The 21,975-nt window shown below is 42.3% G+C and overlaps 1 protein-coding gene across 17 annotated transcripts in view; it reads right to left on the bottom strand.

Annotated features, from left to right (window-relative positions):
* MARK3 (microtubule affinity regulating kinase 3) overlaps positions 1–17,195 on the bottom strand; it is a 64,973-nt gene extending 47,778 nt beyond the window's left edge. For 10 of the 17 annotated variants that reach the window (XM_086612738.1, XM_086612742.1, XM_086612730.1 and 7 more), the window contains exons 1-2: positions 17,091–17,195; positions 4,042–4,233 (exon numbers count right to left, since the gene is read on the bottom strand). In XM_086612738.1, the coding sequence (XP_086468864.1) occupies positions 4,042–4,233; positions 17,091–17,141 (243 nt within the window). In that variant the 5' untranslated portion in view covers positions 17,142–17,195. Of the gene's footprint in view, positions 1–4,041; positions 4,234–14,231; positions 14,376–14,594; positions 14,711–17,090 lie in introns of those variants that run through there. The other 7 variants (XM_086612728.1, XM_086612729.1, XM_086612732.1 and 4 more) reach the window with 2 other exon arrangements.
* Between the last annotated feature and the right edge of the window lie 4,780 nt (positions 17,196–21,975).

The raw sequence follows: 21,975 nt of genomic DNA, 5'->3' as shown, positions 1-21,975 counted from the left end.
AATTATAGCCTTAAAGGCAGGATGAATGTAGAGAATTCCTATCCACATGAACGCTGGGAGTACAATGTGTTAACACTGACTTTGAGAGCTTGAACCCATCATCAGAATAGGGAGCAATTTCAGGTGCCTCGATAAGGTCTTCAAATCGCAGGCAAAGGGAGCCTGCTCTCAAGAATAGTCTGACAAGCCTGATAAAGAAAATCCTCTGTTTCACTAAGCATAGTTAGTAAAGCAAAAAAAACTGCCTTCCAAAGCAGAAACTTTGCTCTCTTTACACAAAGTGAATCTGGAACGGTTTCAAACATTGTGTGCTATGGCCAATGTTGGAAGAATGCAAGTCCACCTACACGTTACACCACTGCATCAGCCATGATATTCTGAGATCGTTAGTAGAATTAAAGTTATCTTTGCTTTCACCATTCACAATAACATGACTTAAAACATTCCTCCTACATGGCTTGAATAAGGGAGTTAAAGCAATCAGAAAGAAGTTGAGACTGAGCAAATTGGCCAAACCACTACTATTCAGAATGTTTTCTCCCTCTTAAATTTCACTTTTTCCAAGGGAAGAAGAGAAAGAAGATGACAATAGATTCCCTGGAGTCAGACTTGGATCCTGAAAGAATCCTGTCTCACTAGGAAACTTCAACTTCCTGGCTATTAACTGAACACATGCCTTTAATGAACAGAAGGATCTATATATTTTTGGCTGTGATTCCAACTACCTCAGTAACAGCAAAGGTAGTTTTATCTTTTAGATTAATTTTGGCAAGTATGGAAAACTTGTCAGAGGAAATAATCTTTGATAAATTACAACAGAAAATACATGGCTTAAAGTCAAAGAATTAACAAAAGCAGATTTACAAAGAAGAGTCTTGGTTTCAAAAGGGCAGACAAACTACAAATAATACTCTCCTAGACAGAAGATCTCAAAGGAGTGTGTTTCCAAACACTAGCTCTAGTGCAGTGAAGCTAGTCTTCCCTCCACACCTCTGCAGTGAGCAGAAGGCCATACACTCCTTGGCAGAACATTTCAAACCCCTCAAGTTAGGCTGACGTTCTGATCATCTCCCAAAGGGCTAAACATTTCTCCCTTTCTGTAATTTGAGGCTGGGCTCTCATCATAGGTCCTGCAGACACACTAAAGATGGAAACGAAGAAGATATGAGGATATGGTTTAATGGGGATTAGGGATGGTTGGACTCGATGATCTCTAAGGTCTTTTCCAACCTAGAAATCTATGAAATCTATGAAGAGTCCTAGAACTTACTCCAGCTGGAAACATGAAATCTGTATCTCAAGCAACAGGAAAATTCACAAGGAAGGACTCCAGATGTAAGGAGATGAGCAATTACCCTAGAAGAATGCTTGAATAAGCATACTCTCCTCCCAACAAGTGACAGAAAATGCTCATCTGCTGCATGATTTAGAAGTTAATCAGCACAGAGATATAAAGAAGGAATTGCCATGAAGTGAAACTTAACTGGACACTTAGGACATTAAAAATAGCCACACAAAAACCAAGGAGAAGATAAGTAGGGCTCAAATATAGCAAGGATACAGTAGAGATGAAAACTCATTTGAGCCTGACTCCCAAAGCTAAATATTTTATTTTAGGTTTTGGTACATAAGACGGAAAAAAGAACAGGCATACAGTCAAGAGAGCCAGCAGGAATGAGCGTGTAAAGCAGGAAATCACAAATTCAGGAAGATAAGTGCTGTCTGGCTGAGGCCAGACTGAGAAGATTATCCTGGAATTCTTAAGAGTGGCAGGTTTAAAAAGAAAAAAGCATTATTGTAGCAAAGGTTTCTGACATCTATCAAGAAGAAAATGGCAGCACAGATTCAGAAATTTTCAGATTTAACTTTTTTTTTTTCCTAGTAGAGCCATTTACCACAAAATTATTGAGCTTTGAACTTGCAGGGAAAAAACAGGGGAACAGACAGAAGGGTTAAATGCAACATATTTTCCTACAGTTAATTGTGCCCCATGGAAACACAAGATATGACTATCTGGACTACTGCAAAGCCTCATCTAGAAGGACGTATGGAAATTATTGAACTAGATAAGCTGAAATGTGCACAGAGCTTTTATAATTACAAGAAAATGGCTAAAGAGATATCACATTGGAAATAAATAAGAGTTTTTCAAGGACAAGACTTAAGATCAATCTTGTTTAACATCTGTATCAGTGGCCTTGGCAGAGGAAGTCACACCATACTGATTAAGTCTGTTGAAGGAGTTAAGAGACATCAGATACAATGGAAAACTGATATAAACAACCTTGAAGACGAGTTAGCAAAGAAGGTGAGATTCAACAAAGTACAAGCTGCTGTTGCTGATCACGACCAAAAAACATCAATGTGACACACATGAAAAAGGTTAGCACAATCCAAAGATTGATCAGAAAAATACTTCCACAAGGGCAAATTAAGGACATTGGGGAAATTGTTATCCAGAATATTATGAGCAATTCTGGTCACACACATCTAAAATATGTAATTATTAACAATGCTCTACAGTTCACCTAGCAAGAAGAGAAACTTTTACTCATTTCTCTTACAAAGAAAAAAAAAGTTTCAAATACCTGCAAGATACTCCTATAAAACTAGCTTAATCGTTCCCTTCAAAGGGCTACCACTCGTTCTAGCTAACCAGGACCAATGGCCAAGTCCTGGAAAGTACTTATGCTCCAAATTGTCTGAATGACACCTATCCATGAGAGTTAAAGAAACTTGGTACTTAAATCTTTCCAAACTTAGCCAAAGGTTTTACAGTCAGTTTATTTGTAGAAATTTCAAACAAAAATAATGAGCCAGAGGTCAACACACAGTTATATGCAAGCAAAAGAAAATGTACTTCAATTTTTGCAAAGCAATGTGTGACACATGAGCCTATCTCCAACTCCTATACCTATAATAATAGCAAAGAAATACTAACCAAGCACTTGCATTTCCTGTGTTAAGTATCAGTAAAAAGAGGAGGGAACTTTACTGGAAAGCAATTAATGAAAACCTTTGTCTATAAACAAGCACTAACTTTAACACCAGAGGACAACTGCTGATCACTGAAACTGTCAGCTTAAAAAAAAATAAATCCCTCACAACAACTCTCGAAAAACGGTGTCCCCTCTGTTCCTCCTAGTGCTACTGCACTCCATATTAGCTCAGAAAAAAAGAAATTCCCTTAAAGCACTAAAGTCAGTTGCACAGCCCTCTTTAAAAGTCCTTGCTGGTATCAGCAAACATTTACTTCATTAGACAGGTTTGGTAAGAAAAGGTCAACGAGGTGTTTCTCTCTTTCAGTACACAGAGTTGCTTTTAACAACACTAAGAAACATCTTGTAACAAGCAAACAGGACTATAGGTCGCCAAACCAGAATCGTCATTAAGTGCAAGTTATTAATTACACTGCAATGGTACGCAGAAATTAATTATGGAGCTGAGTTAGACACTATGAAGAGATAGAAGAGAAAGTTTGTCTACACCACACAACACTGAGCAACAAACACACAAACTGGCTCTGAACAAACTGGAGCATCTTCCCAAGGCTGTCCAAACTGCAAGCACTAGCAGAACTCCTGGGAGATAAATTGCTTTGGCAAGAAAATATTGTGTTTGGGCTACTCAGACCATAATCAAGAAGACTTATTACTTCTCATTCCTGACTTCCCCTCTAATAAAGTCCTGCACTGTGCAGTAGATAGACACCAAGAGGCAGTCTTTCCAGCAAGCTTATTTAATTGCTATATATTGAGCACATTTTGGGGGGAACAGAGGATTTAGCAGAGCATCCTAGTCGCAAACTTAGACACAATTCAGCTGGACAGGGACTTGTCTGAAATACAAATCTGAGACCATTTTCAAAAGAAAATGTTTTGCAATTGTTAAAAAAAATAAGTTTTCCATTTCTATTTTTTCCTACATCAGTGGCAATATCTCTAATAAAATGTGCTACATGTTCAGACTTAGATGATGCTACTTTAAGAAAATATTCACACCTACTGCAATTCACTACTGTTTACACCCATATCACTTTACCTCTCTGCCAGTTAGGATGTGCCTTGCCAGTTTTACTTTTGCAAAGTTCCCCTTTCCAATCGTTTTAAGGAGTCTGTAATTTCCAATATGCGGCTGCTCATCTGCGCAGGAAGCTATAGAGTTCCTGCAGCGAGCTCCAGAGCGCCCAGTTCGAGAGGAAACTTCCTGTCGTCCGTCTCCATGCGACGTGTGCTGCAATAAAAACATACACAGATGAGGCCGAGAAATAAAGACAAAACACATTAATGATGAGAAGCATATAACATTCAAAAACATTAGCAACTCCTTTGAAGAAGCCTTTAAAGGATTCAACTTGAACTTCCGATTCATGTTGAACTTTGTTCTGAGGGGAACAACAAAAATTCTCCCAGGTCATAATAGAATATCCACTTCATCACTTACTAAAGACGAAGTGGAACGTCACCTGAACTGCAGCAACAGTTGAGTGCTTTCAAGTAACCTACGTGGATGGCCGAAGTGGTTATGGAACATAGAGGTATTTGATATCAATTCCCATTTGCACTTACTGTGCCTAACTAGAGCAAGAAAGACTTTGGAAAGGAGACACAAACAAAGTTTTTCCAAAATCACACAGAGTAAAATGTTCACCCTTATTGGACAGTTTAATACTACTGATGAAATAATAAAAGGGTTTTTTTTCCTCTTGCATTAGACTCCTGTTCCTACAAAACCTCATGACTGAAAACACCCAGGACAGCCTGGAGAACAAGGGAAGAAATCTTACCCAATGTACAGAAACCTCAGATATCAATAGGCTGAGTGCTAGCTACAGAGCTGAGAGATAAATGTCTGCAATTCATTAAGTTCCTTTCACTCAGTTTCCCTGAACAGCTACAAACTGTAAAAATGAATGGGAATGTGTCATACCTATAGGAGTCTTTATTCATTAGATCACATGGTTAAGATAACAGTAAAGTATTTTTTAATTTCCTGGTATAGCCTGTTTATGAAAGAGCAGGGCCCTTCATGTCTCTTAGTTCTCAACTCACAGTTGAGGTCTACAGACCAACTTCATTAATTAAAGTATGAGTTAGAAATGCTCAGTAGTCTGCAAACGTGGAGCAAACATCTGGCCACACAGAAGATGACATGCTCAATTCAATCATCCCAGAAATCCCAGATCTTGCTCATCTACTACTTCTCCTCTTGCTGAAACCCAATGGGGACTACCAAAAATCTGGCACAGAGCAATGCTCAGTCTGAAATTCACTGTACCATAACGATGTGACATCATAACTCAAGAGCTAACAACCATTGTACAGGCACAAATGAACAAATCCATGCTTGCATGACACTTGGCAAGTTTCATACTCAGTTTAATAACCTGATATAACCTTGTGATCATACACTCTGGCATCTTAAGTTCCTCCGTTTGTTAATTTGAGTGCAACAGCTGTGATCAAATTATTTTTAAAAACACATTCATTTCATTTAAGAAATACTACTGATAGTAGTCTATGGCAACTCTTGGAAAATTGTTTCAATAGTTACCATTTTTAAAAAAAACCACACACACTGTGGTGCACATAATGTTTTAGTATCATTCTGACTTTAGCTTCTCCTCACTGCTTGACTGCATTGTCACCAGATTTTACTTCCCATATAAGTACTTAGTTACTACGATCACATTACTCCTTCACTTTAATAAGTCACACATATATTGAACTCCCTGAACAGGCTGCTCTAAGAATGATTAAAGACAAGAAAGCATTTCTTGTAGTTCTTTTCAGAACCCTCTCCTATTTTCCCAGCATGTTTTTGTGAGGCTTACGCTAGAACTGGACGTGTCATACCAACAGTAGGTGCAGTAGGACTAAACTCAGAGATTGCATCTTCTGTTCAACACTCCACTGATTTTACAAGGACAGAACTGGCTCTTCTTGGCAGAAGACCATCTGTATCTGACCACTCAACACTGACCATAACTCTTTGTAAGAATTACTGTTTCCCATTCTCTTACCACACATAATGACATGCATTCCTGGTTCCTTACATGCATGATCCCACATTTGTCTGAAGTGAAACGCAGCGTTTCCTTACATGTAGATTATTACATGTTCCCGATGATTAGCCCGTCCTGCTCTATTTAATATTCAAGCAATCTTTATCCTAGTTTTCAGGAGCAGTATACACTTTTCCCAAACCCTTAATAAATGGCACAGGAACAAGAAGCACACCCATAAAAAGATGGAGTAAAAAAATCAACGCCTGATAATAACTCCTTGTTCTCACTGATATCTCAAGACCTATGACAACTGTTAATCAATAATTCTCAAGCAGAGGAAGGACAAGACAAGTTGCCCAGCTGAAGAACCTACTAAAACCAGTGAAATCCTGTATCAATAATTCCGCTATTTTGTGTGCCCTTACTGCCAGGCAGGTGCTGGTTGTTCAGGCCATGTTATTTACTCCCATACTGACACAGCAATGCCAATCCTCTACACTTCCCTAAACTTTCACTTCTAACAAATCTTGCAGCACACAATGCAGCAACTTCTCTGTCAGCTTCTTTGGTACCTTCAAGTGTCAAGTTATCCAGACAGCTAGAACAAAACAGCAACTGCAGATGCTGGATGTTAACATCCTCCTACATTGCTATCCCCAGCAATCAGGAACTGGGATGTTCTTTGTTGGATGTATTAGAGGAAGGCTCACTTTTAGTTGAAGTGCAGCATTCCAGGAATATAGCGGTACTACCTACCCCTACCTTGCACTGTTGATAACGTGCCTTGGAAAAAGTATATTCAGAACTATTTAGACTACAGCCCTTTCACACCCGGGCATGTGGCACAGGCACAGGAGCTGGCTTCCGCAAAAGCCAGCTTGCCTTCAAGCAGGGCTTATTACCTTAGGCTCCCCAGCAGACCGATCCAACAAGTAGGTTGTTTCTGAACCACTCAGCTGACTCTGAAAACAGAGTATGTGCATCTGTGCTGTCTTGTGCCCCAACTAATACACCGTGTTAGACCTGTGCTAGCTCATGAGGCAGCCGAGATGTGGGCATCAAGTATCATTTATTCCCAAACAAGAGAACCCGTGTACAGGTTATTCAGAACTGATCTTACTCATATCCTACTTTTTAAATTTGGTAAAAGAAAGATTCTGCTATACTAACAAATTCTGTTCCACATAGTACACCACCCCAGCTAATATATCTTGAGGGTGTCACTGTCCTCTGTTGAGGAATGACTTCTTGTGTCCTACCATATTTTTCATGCTTTCTAGCTTTGCACTTAAAGGGAGGAATTAACAGCTGTGAACTTACTCAGACCAGCGCTGGTAAATTTAACACAATCCCCTTGTACAGAGGTTTGTGTTTCCACTCTAACCCAGATTAATTCTTTTCCAGAATAGGACCTTTTTCAGCTGTGTTTTTTGCATATCAAGCTGTGTGTTCCTAAGCAGTTCAGTTCTCTCCAACTGACTTGCTGAGCCATATTTTGCTCTGTAGAAATCTGTCCATTTGCAAGCACATCTAATTTGGACTTTATTTCACTTCCCATAAGTAAATCTATCAGCAAGTTCTTTCTCTGTCAAATACAAGATTATTATATTGAACACAACACAAGCTTTCTAAAAACTGCAGAAAACAGCTTCCTGGTTTCAACACGGATTTTCTTTTGCTTATGGAAATGAAGAAAGAAGAGGGCTTGGTAGCACACAGTACTAAAAGACAAACTCAAAACTGAGTAAAAGTGTTTCTCCCACCCAAACAATGTTCAAGAAGCTGTGATAAGCAGATGGGAAGCTAAATGGTGTACACAAAAAGTAAAAACATAGATGGTTGAGGAAAAGTTCAAGTCAGGCACTGGCCTGTATAGCATTTGGCTGTGCTCAGCTACTTCCCACGGTAGTTTCCTCAGCAGCTACTGATGCAACTAAACCATCACCACAGATTAACAGCTCCAATCTCAGCCTGGAGAAACGGCAATAGCATCCTCTGCTCTAAATTCAGATGCGAGTCATCTGTCTTTTCCCAAGCAGACCCTCAACTCCACAGAGTTTACCCCCCTCACTCCCTGACTCCCAAAGATTCTGTTGAATTTCAGGCTTCTTTCCCAGGTATACATTTATATGGCTTCAATTAGAAAGGGAGTTTGTCTTAAAAACTAAGATTTAAAACAAGCATGTGTTTATTTGTAGTAAGTTTCCATACATTGTGGTAGGTGAGCTGTATCTCCTGGATGTGCATTCTGTGTAAGGGTAACACTTGTTTATGACACTCACCATGGCTGAGGGACTCCCAAAATACCTCTCTTCATGCAAAGAAAGACCATTATGCTGCAGATGGGAAACTGAAGCAAGGAGACTGGGTACTCTGCGTGGCTTCAAGCTAGCCAGAGTCACCATCTCTTCTAAAAGAGATGTCTCCTGAAATCCACTCATGACAAGACAGCACTTTCTTCCCTATCTTGGCAGGCATCAGGTTCCATTTCAAAATCTTTGAAATATTTTAAAGCGTTTTCAGGTTTTTTTTGTGGTGTTTTGTTTGTTTTTGTTTGGGGTTTTTTTTGCACATAGTAGGAGGGTTTTCGGAAAAACTATCCATTTTCAAGTCAACAAGACAACCTCTCTCACAAAAAAAAAAAAAAACAAACGCATTCTCATCCTCCTCCCAGCCCCACCCTGGTATTACTCAACCCAGAAGGAAATGGAGTAAAATACCTCCATTTGTGAGAGACCTTACTGTGAGGGGAGGACTGAGCCTAAGATCAACTATATTTGGAACACAACATAAAACCCACCTTTTCGCAAAAGCCTTCCCCCAATGATGAGCCGACATCCTTTCATAGCCAGATAATGATTAGCATGAGGAGAAAGAAAAAGAAAAGAAAAGAAAGTAAAAAGCAAATGAAGTATGAAGGTGCCAATAACGGAAATCTTTTTGGTAGGTGTTAGCTTTATCCAGTATCTGTACTAGAGATATCTTAACATTCAGAGCATTAGAAACAGACAAGGCAGAGATGACTAGTATCAAAGTCCGTATACTGCTAAAGAAGGTGCCAACAGCTGAGAAAAACCTGGAAGAGACAGACTCTGACATCCATTTGAAGAGCTGTAAAACATGGAGAAATCAGAATGCCCAAGACCTGCAAAAATCCATGTTTACTGTAAGTAGGAAGCTTTCTTTCTAAAACAGGGAGGACAAATGGTATCAACATTATTTAAAGCATTTATTTTATATAATAGCAAAAACTATCGTATCAACCAAATGCACTAACAAAATTTAATCTTACAAAAGTCTCCATGAATGTTTATAGCTGTTACCACATCTTTGTATGAAATACTACAAATTGATATTGTACAACCTCTTGGAAGGCTGTCAGACTAGCAATACTCACGATAGCCTCATTTGATTCAGCAGTTTTAATTATAATACAAAAAAACTGTACTTAAAGCCTGCCTCTCACAATGTTAATAAATCTAAACATTCCAGGACACGAACATTTCAGACACTGCTTCATTACCCTAACCTGGGCACATAGCATACAAATACACGGTAATTTCTGGCTGCGAACTCTCCCCTCAACACTCTTACTTATTAAAAAACTTATCAGGAAACATATAATAGGTTTTTAAGCATCAAAATATGTTTAAATGAAACATTAGACAACTACTTTCACTGCAGCCCTTCCTAACAATGTGTTGGTTTTCACTTCCCATTTATCATTAACATCTCTAAGAACATATAGACTGCTGAGTACTACTCAGCGTAAGAGAAGAAAGGTTAGTCCTCAGGATATTCACAGAGGCAGCATCTTATTTTGCAGATATATGCGTGAAACAGCACAGCAGGGCATCCTGCGACTGCTGACGAAGGAATCCTACTGGGAAGTCAAAACACAGACTTAACGTTTTTGGCAACCACCAAGAGGTGTCACAGCAAACACTCAACCACAATTGTCTATATAACAGTTACTGCTCTGGGAATCCCTAAGTCATCATATATTAAAAATAGTAATTATTCTCCTGTATTATAAAATAGGAAGACATCAGGTGAAGATGTCCTGTACTTGTCCTGATTTTACTTCCCTCCTACCATTGACCAGGGCACAAATCAGGACATGTAGCAATGTGGATTTTTGTCAGGCCCAGTATGATCGTGTCGACGTTCACATAAACAATTCCCTGGTTCCAGCACATATAATTACAAGGTAGTTTTTAGACTAGCTTGCTACATGATCAATCTTAAGGGTGAACAGTCATGGCTTCCATCTCATGAAATTTTTATAAACACTGTCCTACAAAGGAAAATGCTAACCAATGTGGCACTAAAGTTATCAATCCATGAAGGGAGATTTATTCACTGAAGTGTGCTACAGCCCTACCATTATGGATGCTGCGATCAAGTGGAACAACTGAGAGGGTCAGAACTCAGCAAGGGAGACAAACAGACCTTCTAGAAACACATTATAGCTGATGAAGGAGAGAGAACACTAATTTGGACGCTTCCATTGTCAAAAGGTGAAGAAGTCACTGCGCAATTCTCAGCCTACCATAGTACTCATTTATTTGACTGGTATGACATGCCATGAAAACGAGTGGCTAGTTTAATGAGGTCATATTTGTCAAACAACCAGTTTAAAGCGAGTACCTGAAGAATAAATACAGTCTTTAGCACACACAGGCTATACCTCTTGACACACATTCCTAATTCTCCCTAACCTCAGCGGGGAGGGGGAAATAAAGGCAAAAAACAGTCAGGACAAGGCAGCTACAGCTCAAATCGAGCAGAGCAATGCAACCGCACCAAACTGCCTGATGGAGTCAGACAGCATGGACTGACATACAGGAGACTTTCACCTTCCAGAGGGAGTGTGGCTCCCCAAAGCCTTGCATTCAATACTTGCACGCACACGATTCTGGCCGCAGACCAGCGGTGGGAAGAGCTAAGTGACAACTGCACCATTGCCTTGAAGATGAGAGCGGGAGAGCGCTGATAGCAGAGCACTAACAGCCTTTGGTGAAGGAAGGATGCTCCCCTTGGTGGGCATGCAGGGTCTGGCTTGGGAGCCCTTTCCCTGTATAACCACTACAGCCTGTGTCAATGTATTCAGTATCACTTGGTTCATACTTGATGCAGCATATAAAAGAGAGGGAATCGGTAATTCCATGATTAGCACTGAACAACACAACAGTAAAGAAATCCTGCTTATATAATCAAAAAGATAAGTCTGGTGTCGGTTAGAAAAGCTTTTTAAAAGCTCTTTTGTTGCTTCACATTATCAAGATCAGACATTTATCGTATCTTTCAAGCCAAAGTTTCTTTACTGCTGATTAAAATGGATATTTATTGACATCAGCCTGGGGAATAATAGCTGAAGAGCCAACCATATTCTATTCTTCATCAACAATACTGCCAACTAAGTTGTTTCCAGAATCATCACTGTCAGTAATTACATGCTAAACAAAAAAACCCCTCACAGTTGGTTTTCAAAGACCACATTGAGCTCACAGATAGAAAACTTTCTTTAGGCTGTAACCCCGCAGGAACAAATTCTATTTGGAAGTTAATTTTTGTTTATATATATATGTATATACACACAGAGCTCAACAAGCTGGTGGTTTAAGGCCAAGAATTCTTCTTAACCCAAGGGTTTCATCCAGGAGACTGACTGGAGTGATATCATAGGTGTACTCAGTACCTTTCAGGTTTATGTTTTAAGAGAAAAAAAATCTATTCATCATGCATATTCTGAAGATTTTTAGTGGCAGGTGATCTCCACGCTAAGCAGAGCCCACCTTGATATGCCATGAGCCTAAAAAAAAAAAGTGACCTCCATTTTTGAACTGGCTGACATCCATGAGGCAGCATTACTTGACTTAGAAGAGGAAGTTGCAGACACATGCTACTTATATATCACATGAAATTGAGATCTGCAGAGACAGATGCCTCCACTCTTCAAATTCCTTCGGCTTGAGTCACCTGAGACATGCAGTCAACAGGAACTGCCCGCTTACATCAACAAGAATTCATCTTTTGACTAGAATTAAAATAAGAGACTCCAGCAGGTAAGGATATTAGGTGAGTGGGTAAGAAAGCCTAGGAAGAAGGCTACAAAATTTAATGTACTAAACCCCATATTTCCTCTTGTTTATTTTCTGTCAACAATGTTTGCCATTGAGTTCTGTTTTGCAGACTGCTACTATTTCTAAAGCCACAATTCAAGTCACATTCAGTGGTGCTAATAAAACATGTGAACACAAAGTCTGACTTTTTAACAACCTCTGGGGTAAGGTCTTGTAGCTCAGTTTTTCTGAGTTATTGAAATAATGTAAAAAAAAGGAAAATAAGTTAGTTTCTAGAAGCAGAAGAATACAACTTGCAAAAGGTGCAGCGGCTGCTGCAGTTATGTACCTCTGTTCACAGTTGTGGCACACCTCAAGTTATCTTAGCCCTAGGGTGCTGTGCTATGACTGGCTTTTTAAGTCAGAAAAAACAGAATAGTAAGAAGCATTTCTAGCCTTCCCCACCTGAACTGGACATCCACATCCTTTATGTCAGTATTTGCAGCCATGTAGAAGAGGGATAAACTCTTTTCTTAAGAATTAATTTCAGTCAGATCAGAGAGCTGACCAGACTCCTCGTACAACCCCGCAGCAATTAGTGCTGGCACAAACCACAGGTAGGAAGAGGCAGCCAAGGCTGACACCCCCAGCAGCCTCCTGCCAGCTCGAGCTGACAGCGACACCGAAATGGTTAAATGACACAGCACAGGCTGTTCAGCAGAGCTGAAGAATGAAATCTCTCACTTCAAAACGTGAAAGCCCTAACAGTCGGTGGCTGACCTGCAACGCCACAAAACCTAATCAGATATTTTGAGTACAAACACAGTACCAGACCTGTAAGGCATCCCAGGCAGCAAGAAATGCACAAAAAGCATTTTCCTGTTCTGTGAAAATTTAGAATTAAAAAAATATATCCCAAATGACTTTCTAAAACATATTTTCTTTCTAGCTATTTTGCCACCTTCATCTAATTTAATTCAAACCAGAACATTTATGAGAACTGGCAAAAAATATGGAAGAACATAGATGGTCCTTGTAGAAGAAATTCTACCAAAACTCTTGGCCATAGGCATGCTTCCCTCTTCAATCCCTTCTTTAAAAAAAAAAAAAACAGGATTTCATGCTGCAGAAGAAAGCATTGCGATTACAGATCAATTTGTAAGAGGAGAAGATTGATAAATAATATATAGAATAATGCGAGCTTGCATATTGTCTGCAAATACTCTAATGCATTTAATAGCTAATTGGAAATAAATCAAGAGGTACTGCACTAACCTTCACAGTATCTTAAAAGCAAATTTTTGAACCCAACTCTGTCTTTACTAAACCTTTTTAAATTTAAAAAAAAATAATTAAATGAAATGCTTTTGCTGCACAGAATCCTTTTGTATATGCTTGCACAAACACAGTTGTCATCACACTGGAATTTTTCAATAGCAAATTTTTCACATTAGGCACAGTCATAGAGATAAGAGTATATTTTAGTCTCGCTTTTTCTCAAATTACTTAAATTTTTAAATCAGATTGGCCTGCAGTACCAACACATTCAAAACAGTTACTCCCCCCGCCCCGCAACAGACACAGAGGTTCAAATCAAACTACTTAGACTTTAGAATTTTCTTTTCTATTTTATGCTCTTAAAAACAAAAATATATCTACCAACCTCTATACCACTTATGTTTCCTTGTTTCTACATACAGTTCTCCATCATTTTGCCACTCTTTGGGAATTTAACAACCATTTGTCCTACTCTCCACAATCTTGTTTCTTCTGCTCCTATTTCTTTGTCACTGGTAGTCGTCCATCCTGCCATACGCACATTCCTCTGTGCCTCCTCTTATCTTTTGTTTTCCACTGTTTACCTTCCTTTCCCATTGCATTTCCACACTCTTTCCTCCTCCATCTTCTCTCTCTTCCTCCTCATCACTAGTATAACAAGTTTACTCATTCTTCTGTCACCTACAGGTCCTTCATGTGTGTCTACCTTGTCTCCCAGTTTCGAATGAAGCAAGTCTCTCCTGCCTCTGTGGCTTTTTCTCCCACATGCAGGATATAATTCTGCAGAAGAGAGGAAAGATCTGGTCCTCTCGTTCACTTCTGCCCTTGAGTAGCTGGCAGCCATTACTGTGAGAGACATGGCCAGCGAGGAGCTGCTCTACCTTTGCAGTGAGAATCCAGCTCATCGCAGGCGAACAGCCAGCTTCCAACTGTCCACGTGTGAAGTTCCTATGATCACAGATCATCTGGGATGCCTTTCCTCTCAAAACCAGGTGAATCGGAGCCAAATTCTTTAATCTCAAAGGCACTAAAGGCTTGATAGCTGTGAGTGGCTTTGGAGGAAAGTCACTGTGACAGTATTTCCACTTCAGCAGCACATGCGTCAAGCGTCTCGATAAGAAGTGGTATACGCTGTCTTAAAAAAAAAATAACGAAGTACTGACAATTAGACCTTGTCTATTCAACAGGAGCTGCCAACCGCTGAATGTGGTTAACTGCAAGCACAGACAATAATTTACGCTCACCGTCATTCTGGAGGCTAACTTCATTTTCAAACCTGCAAGTATAGGCATGGATAAGCTATGATCAGCACGCTTCAACCAGATGCAACCCCAGCCAAGCCTTTGTCAGCAGTGGTAACCTTCCAAGCAGAGAGAAGGCATTAAGGGGGTCCACCACCATGGCCCAAAGGCTGCCTGAATACCTTGGCACCCCTTAAACCTCTTCCCACCCAAGCTTCCAAGAGTTCTATGAATATTAACTAACTAGACTTCTCTCATGTGAAAGAGAATCAAGGGCTCAATTTACCTGCCAATACCACACCCCCCAGCTTTGGGGTGGAGGAACAGTTAGTTGAAGTATCAAAATCGTCACATTTAGTATGAAAAAAAAAGAGACGTTGCATTCACAGCTATAGGGGTAATTCAAATACAACTAAATTGAAATCTGACATTTAGTCTAAGCAAGGCTGAAAAGAATGTGTTTTTGGGAATTTCTAGAGAGCTGATGGCCAGAACATCAGAGACAGCTTCTTGAAGGAAATCGTATTGTACTGAGGGGTTGGTTCAACGGATTTGGTGATTACTCAGATTAATCACTCCGTCAATATCACTACCTCCAGGTATTTCTGTGGTCACCAGCCCAGATTACAGCAGTTGAAAGATATGCCTTAATGCAAACCTAAGGCAATTCATCTGCAAGCAAGACAATCCCCGTATGTTAAATTATGAAGATTACTAGAGAGAAGTGTTAGACCAATATTTTGAAGTGAGAATAAGGTGCCTTAAGTGGAAGACATGTAAAAATCTAACTTCAAGTGCTAGAACGCACAGCTTTGAATAACGTATTTCCTCAAGCACATACTAAGTCTTTCCACTGACTGTCAAGTTATCCATAGTAGAGTTTGAATTAATTATGTTAGAGAACCTGATCGGAACACCTTCTAAAATTATTTACTAGTTGGCCTCCACACATATACATGGAGCTTGAAAACTTCAGTCAGGTTTGCTTATTGACTAAAACAATTATCCAAATAAACTTTGTATAGTATTTAATAAGATATGCTACAACTTCAACTCTCCCCATGGCATAGGAAGGGCTGCAAAATATTTTAATTATTTTCTTCCACAAGGCAGGAAGCTCATTGAGATTTTACAACCAAATATGCTTAGTTGGCTTTTTGCTCAATACAGCTATTAGCCTGCAGGTTGCATCTAGTGCTAAAACAAATAAAGATCACAGAAGTTAGAAGTGCCTATTATGCCAATAAAATCTAAATCCCTAGTAATGCAGTAATTGTTCCATGCAGCATGTTTCCTAACGCTTTGTCTGGTCTTGCTTTAAACAATAGAGCTGCCATCACTTTTCTTGGACTATTTATTGCCTGGAACAATCCAACAGTTTTTCCTGATCTTTATAACTAAAGTTTCCAGTTTTTATGCTAGTCCAAAACAAGCAGCTCTTACAGAAAAAGCCTCCTCTATCAAGCTGAGTTTCTTGTCTTCTAAAGAATATCACATAGTCTTTATAAAAAGCTAAATACAAAGTTCACCGATTGACTCATTTTGGACTACAGTGAGAGATAAACTCTTTGCTCTTTATCATTTGGAGACATGTTAGAGCCTATGCAGAAAAATGGTTAGACAAGATACACCAGGATCAAGTAAGTTTTAACTGAAAAGAAATACAGTTCCTATCTGCAGAAAGGCAGTCTCCTACTGAGCTTCGTTTGTGGCTATCTGCTCAACTGGCAAGAACACTTTTCCACTTTTTTTTTCTTCGTTTTAGCACACCATCTATGAGATTGTTAATATAGTGTTTGACTCAATATTGTAAATAAACTGTCGATTTCTAAACCCTGGCTTTGTTAAGGAAAAAACAAAAAAAAAGGGGAGGGGAGGGGAAGGAGGAACAGGCTCCCTTGTCTGGCAGATAATTCCAATAAAGAAACCCTTTTAATGTCATCTGAACAGGTGACTAGTCTAACAGCGTCATTATCACCGAGAACCCTGCAAATTAAGCAGGGAAGAGGCCTATTATCTAGGTCACCTAGCCCACCCTTACCAAAGCTGAATGGTTCCCATCTGTTTACCAGAGGTTTATTCGGCTGCTTTTAGCAGTAAGGTCGCTTATTAAAGACGACAGCAGCCCACCAGGACCCCCTCCCCACCACGGATCCTTTCTCTTCCCCGTTACCAACACGACAAACCCCATCCTCGCCACCGAGAGACACTCGCATAAAGCGTTAGGGAGGGGACGCCGGCTTGGGGAGGGACGCCCGCAAACGCTATTAAATACGCGATCCGCTCTGGGGGGTACATAAACATAACGAATTTAATTTAGAATAAATCTGTACGCTGGGAACACTACAAGCCCCAAGAGGTTAATGCCAGCAGGGCGATGCCCCCGCGGGCTGGCCGGGGCCCCGAGCCCCCTGGCCGCGCCCCGGGCCGGCGTCCCCAGAGCCCGCGGTGGCGGGGGAGGGAGCGCGGGCCGGTCCCCCCGCGGCCGGCGGTACTCACGTTCTCGGTGTCGCGCTCGTTCACCGTGGGCAATGGAGTCCGAGTGGACATTTTACTTCACTCGGGCGGCCGCGCTGCCCGCGACGGCGGCGCGTACAAACACACACGGGCCCCCGGGCCGGGCTGCGCGTCTGCTCGGAGATGGTGGTCGCAGGGAGCCACCATGAAGGACGAGGTGGCTGGCGGGGGAGGCGGCGTCGCGTTGGTGCCCCCCACCCTCCGGCGGCGCCCCACGCCCGAGCTAGATCCCCCTCGGGGAGCGGAGCGGCCTCGCCCCCTCCGAGTCCTCCGGGCTCATCCTACCGCCAGGCTGGGGTCCGCGGGGGTCAGCAGCGGGGAGGGGGACGCCTCATCAAGCAGGGAGGGATGGAGCCGGGGGAAAGGAAGCGACTAGGGAGCGGCTCTGGGGGGGGGGGGGAACGCAGGGCGAGCTGCCGGGCGGGCGGGGAGGAGGCGGCGGCAGCCCGGCTCCTGTCCCCAGCCACTCTTCGCCTCAGCCGGGGAACGGCGGCTAGCGCAGGCCCGCCGCCGAGGGGGCTCCCCTCTCCTTCCTCCGCCGCAGCCCCGCTTCACCGGGCTGCCGCTCGCATCCCGACCTGTCTCTACCCGCCCGCCCGAGGCTCCGAGAAGGCCGGCACCCCGCGGGCCACGGCCAGGCTGGGAACGCTGGGTGCCCGCCCGACGCTCGCCTGCCTGCCCCCAGCCCTCCACCGCTCCCAGACGAGCCAAGATGGCCGCCCGGCTTCCTCCGCGCCGAGCCCAGCTCCGACATGAACCGGAAGGGCCCGCCCCTCGCCCGGCCGCGCCGGAGAGGCGGGCGCCGGCGGCCTGTTGCTAGGGGCTGCGGCGGGCGGGGTGGGGCGCGGCGGGGCGGGGGCGCCGCGGGGCTTCGGCAGGGGCCGGCGGAGGGGCTGGGCCAGGGCCAGGGCCAGGGTCAGGGCCTTCCGCGTGTGGCCACCTGCCCTGTCCTCCGGGGTCCGGTCAGCGGGAGATCCGCCCGTCCCCGGTGCGCAGCCGCTCTTCGCCCCCCTGGAGCAGCCGCGGGACCCCTGGTGCGGCCGGGCCGGGCGTGAGCAGCGAAACGGCGTGAGCCGGGCCGGGGAGCTCGGTGCTGGGGACACCACGAGGCAGAGAGGCAAAGGCTGGCGAGGGTGGCTGGAGAAGCGGCAGCATCTCCTCCATGGGAAGCCAGTCCTCAGCTGGAGGAGGGACGTGGGGACAGACCCTGCTCACAGCCAGGAGCGTGACCGTGCGTAGTCCAGAAACGCGTCTGCTCTGCAGCATTGTTCAGGGTTTGGTCCTCAGGTCTTCCTCTGCCAGAGCACGTCCTCCCTTTTCTTGGACTTGGCCCAAGCGATGGTGTGTGATAAAGAAGGTTGCTCACGCGTGGGGATGGAGGGTCTGGAGTTGGTGTTAGCGGATCTCACCAGGTGCAGTCAGGTGCCCATACAGTGGTACAGCCCTGCGTCCTTGTACCAACTTGATGCTTGGTTCAAGCTTGATTTGGTGGAGCAGGGTGGAGGCATATCAAAACATGCTTTGTATATCCAGTAGTTACTCTGCACAGTCATTTTATCATTTTCAAGTGTACAAGGGATATCTCAGTATAGTCATCTCATTATGAATTAAAAATGAGAAAGAGAAGTAACTTGTGTATATTCAATATACAGATGGTTTAGAAACAAATCTATTTCTGTTTTTTACAGAGAAAATGTGAACCTCTGTAGAAAAAAAAAACCACTAGATCTGGTGGGGTTTGTAGAAACTTGGCATCTCTGGGGATCTGGCAGCCTAATGATAACATTTTGTCTTTCTAAAGCGTAATTTATTTGACAAACTTTATGTCTCTCATAAATATTTACCAGCTTAGCCTTGAAATCCATCCTACAATGTAGGTAATACTTTCCTTGCTTTTAAAGACACAAGTGAGGAAAGAGAGCCTTTGAATGCTAACTACCCAATAAATAAGTTGCTTGACTGTTACTTCATCATCAGGACTACAAAATGCTCTACAACACCTGACCTGTAGAAGGAGAAACCCAGTAGACCTGCAGGACAGCTTATCTTCCTCGCTCTCAAGTTAAACTAATGCCTTGCTTTGTGTCAACGATGGGAATTTTGGATTTGAAAACTCGCTTCTTGTACAAATGATCCTATTTCTTTGCATACATACGTGTCCATGCGTATTTGTATTAAAGACTATGTATTGGTAGCACAGCTGCTCTCCCTGGGTAGCAGGCAGGATCCTTTGCACAGAGAAGGAGGTGAGAGTTGCCAGTATCTGGTTTGCCAAGGTCAGTCACGAAGCCTGAAGCAAAGCCAGGAGAAGTATCCAGATCTCCTGACTCTCTGCTTTTGCCACAGGCCTGCTGCTTCATCTTTATCTTTTAGGCTGCCAGTAGAATATGTTCTTTACAATGTGTTTGTAAAAATTGGTGATTGACTTATGACAGAGTCAGAAAAAAGGTGAAAAACAGAGGTTTGTTTGGGTTGTTAACAAGACTAATGCTCTCACCCTGCGCTCGTGGGCACTCCAGGTGTCTCAAGAAGGCTGAACTGCAGGCGTTAGAGCTGGGGAGCGAGCCGCGAAGTGTGAGCAGCACGCTGAGCTTGATAGTGCTGTTTGCACCTACAGGTTTACCTGACCCAAGCCTTGGCAAAACTGGGATCTGTGGAAGTTCTGTGCACAGGCGTGAAGAGGTATTAAAGCAGCTGAGCACTGTGTTATACGTAGTTGCGTTGCAGTTCCATAGAAGCGGTAGTCAGATGAAGTCTAAACTGTATAATGGTAGTTAGGCGAAAATCCTAGGTCTGTTGATGCAGTACGAGTTCTGCTATCACCCTCAATAAAGCCCATATTTAATATTCACAGTCCAAATAAAGAGGGGCTGGGGCAGGGATGCAGGGGGAAGGGGAGTTGTGGAGGAAGGAATGTTTGTGTCTTTCATATTTCTGATTGGCAAAGTGGTTTTGAAATAAGAACTTTTGAAGAAAGTGATCGAGACTACAAAAATTACAGCAGCTGATTTTGCTGTTTTATTGCGAATGAACAGCAACATAGATTAGTGCTGGTTTTTTCCATGTAGCAAAACTTGCACGGGGAATGACAAACTGCATAGCAGCTACTTTTATATTTCATTGTTGCTATATTCTGTTTCTCCCATTTAAACAGATGAATCCATGCCAAAGTGTATTCATTTTCTTCTTAGAAATCGGGCCATAGTCAAAAAACTGATTGCATGGGTTTCCTATTTCTTTGTTGTCTATAAATATTTTGCATTTTATCAGGTACTACTTAAGCCGCGTTCACAAATCAGAAGGTGATTTTTTTCCTATCTAAAGACTCTGAAAACTCAGAAAGCAGTCTGATAATCAAATGGTGCTTTCTGGTTCTTGTGCTATCGCTAGTGATAGTGACAGTGATTTCGCAAGTGGGACTTAGATGACAATGTTTTGTATGTTATCCAGAATAGGCTGCAACTGGCGCTTTGAGCTGTACTGGCTACAGTGACAACAGTTGTAAAAACCTGTTTTTGCCAGTAGAGTTGGAGAATATGACTCAAAGACACACAGGAAGCAGATCTGCTAGTTAAGGTGCCTTTTTTATGTCACTCTTTTGGCTATCACCACACACAGAAAAAAAACCAATATGATACTGAGCAACATCACTGTGTTGAAGAATTTAGATTTTTTTTCTTCTAGACATGAAAAGTCACACTAAGAGTCTCTTAATGCTGCACTGCACAGACAGAGTAGACTCTAACTTTAACAGCATCTGCAATCAGAGCAAAAAATGATGGAATTGATTACAATTGCTGGACAAAACATAAGGCTTGATTTTAACATGTTCGAATGCACAGGTTTTGAGTCTTAATTCTGGAAGAAGGATTGCAAACGCAGATCTGGCTGAGAAATTTCTGTTCTACTCACCTCACTTTAAAGGCTGAGGACTGAAAGACATCAGTTGGTAGAGGCAAGTAGAGAACCAGCTAATGTAATTGTTATAGCTGCCTCCTTGTGCACTGCAGCTATGACAGCGTATGCCAGATGGGAGTCTGCCCAAATATTAAATAATTGCAGTTTATACAAAAATATCAGTTTAGACTGTTAATTGTTAGCCCTGATGTGACTTTTTGGTCTTTAAGCCTTTACAAAACACATTTTAAAATGTATTATGTCCACAGGGATGTAACCAGGAGTCATTCTTTTTCCAACACCTTATTGTTTCTTTTCTTGTAGAAATCCTAAGATAATCCCATGCAGTGGAAGATTTCCAGGGCTGTTTCATGGTCAATGTTGCCTTTAAAACTAAAATAATTATTTGTATTTGTTTTTAAAATTTTAACTTCCAAAGAATACACAATCTTAACAGTGTTTTGTAGTAGGAAGAAGCGTGTGATTTTGAAAACGGCAATGACAAAGCTATTGATAGAAAAGGACTGATTGCTGTCTGCAACCTGAATCAATAGTCCATGCTCAATTATAATGAGGCCCTAGTGCAACCCACTGCAAGGCCAGGATGAAATGTGCTTTTGACAGCAGAGAAAACAATGGAAATTGAAAAGATATGCCTCCTGACTTCATGTCCAGCAGAGAATGAGATCTAAAAGGTGGGATAAGATTTTTTATGTGTTGACTTCTTCCTCTGGTCCTTGCCCATTTAACTGGTGAACTCGCCTTTCCGTACAGGAGAAGAGCAAGTCCTTGGGGACAGCAGAGTGGCCATGGTGGTGCAATTGCTTTGCATTCCTCAGGTATCGGAGAGATTCAGGCCCTGGGCTGCAACTGTGAGAAAATGGGAACAAACAGTGGTGGTTCCTGAACCGCACGCCTCATTGAATTCCTTACCTGTAAGGCCAAGTACACTGTGCTTTGCCTGCAGAGC

The sequence above is a fragment of the Tauraco erythrolophus genome, chromosome 6 (genome assembly GCF_009769465.1).
Source record: "Tauraco erythrolophus isolate bTauEry1 chromosome 6, bTauEry1.pri, whole genome shotgun sequence".
Lineage (NCBI taxonomy): Eukaryota > Metazoa > Chordata > Aves > Musophagiformes > Musophagidae > Tauraco > Tauraco erythrolophus.
Note: the sequence above shows the minus strand (reverse complement) of the source record. Positions and strands in the feature narration are given on the sequence as shown.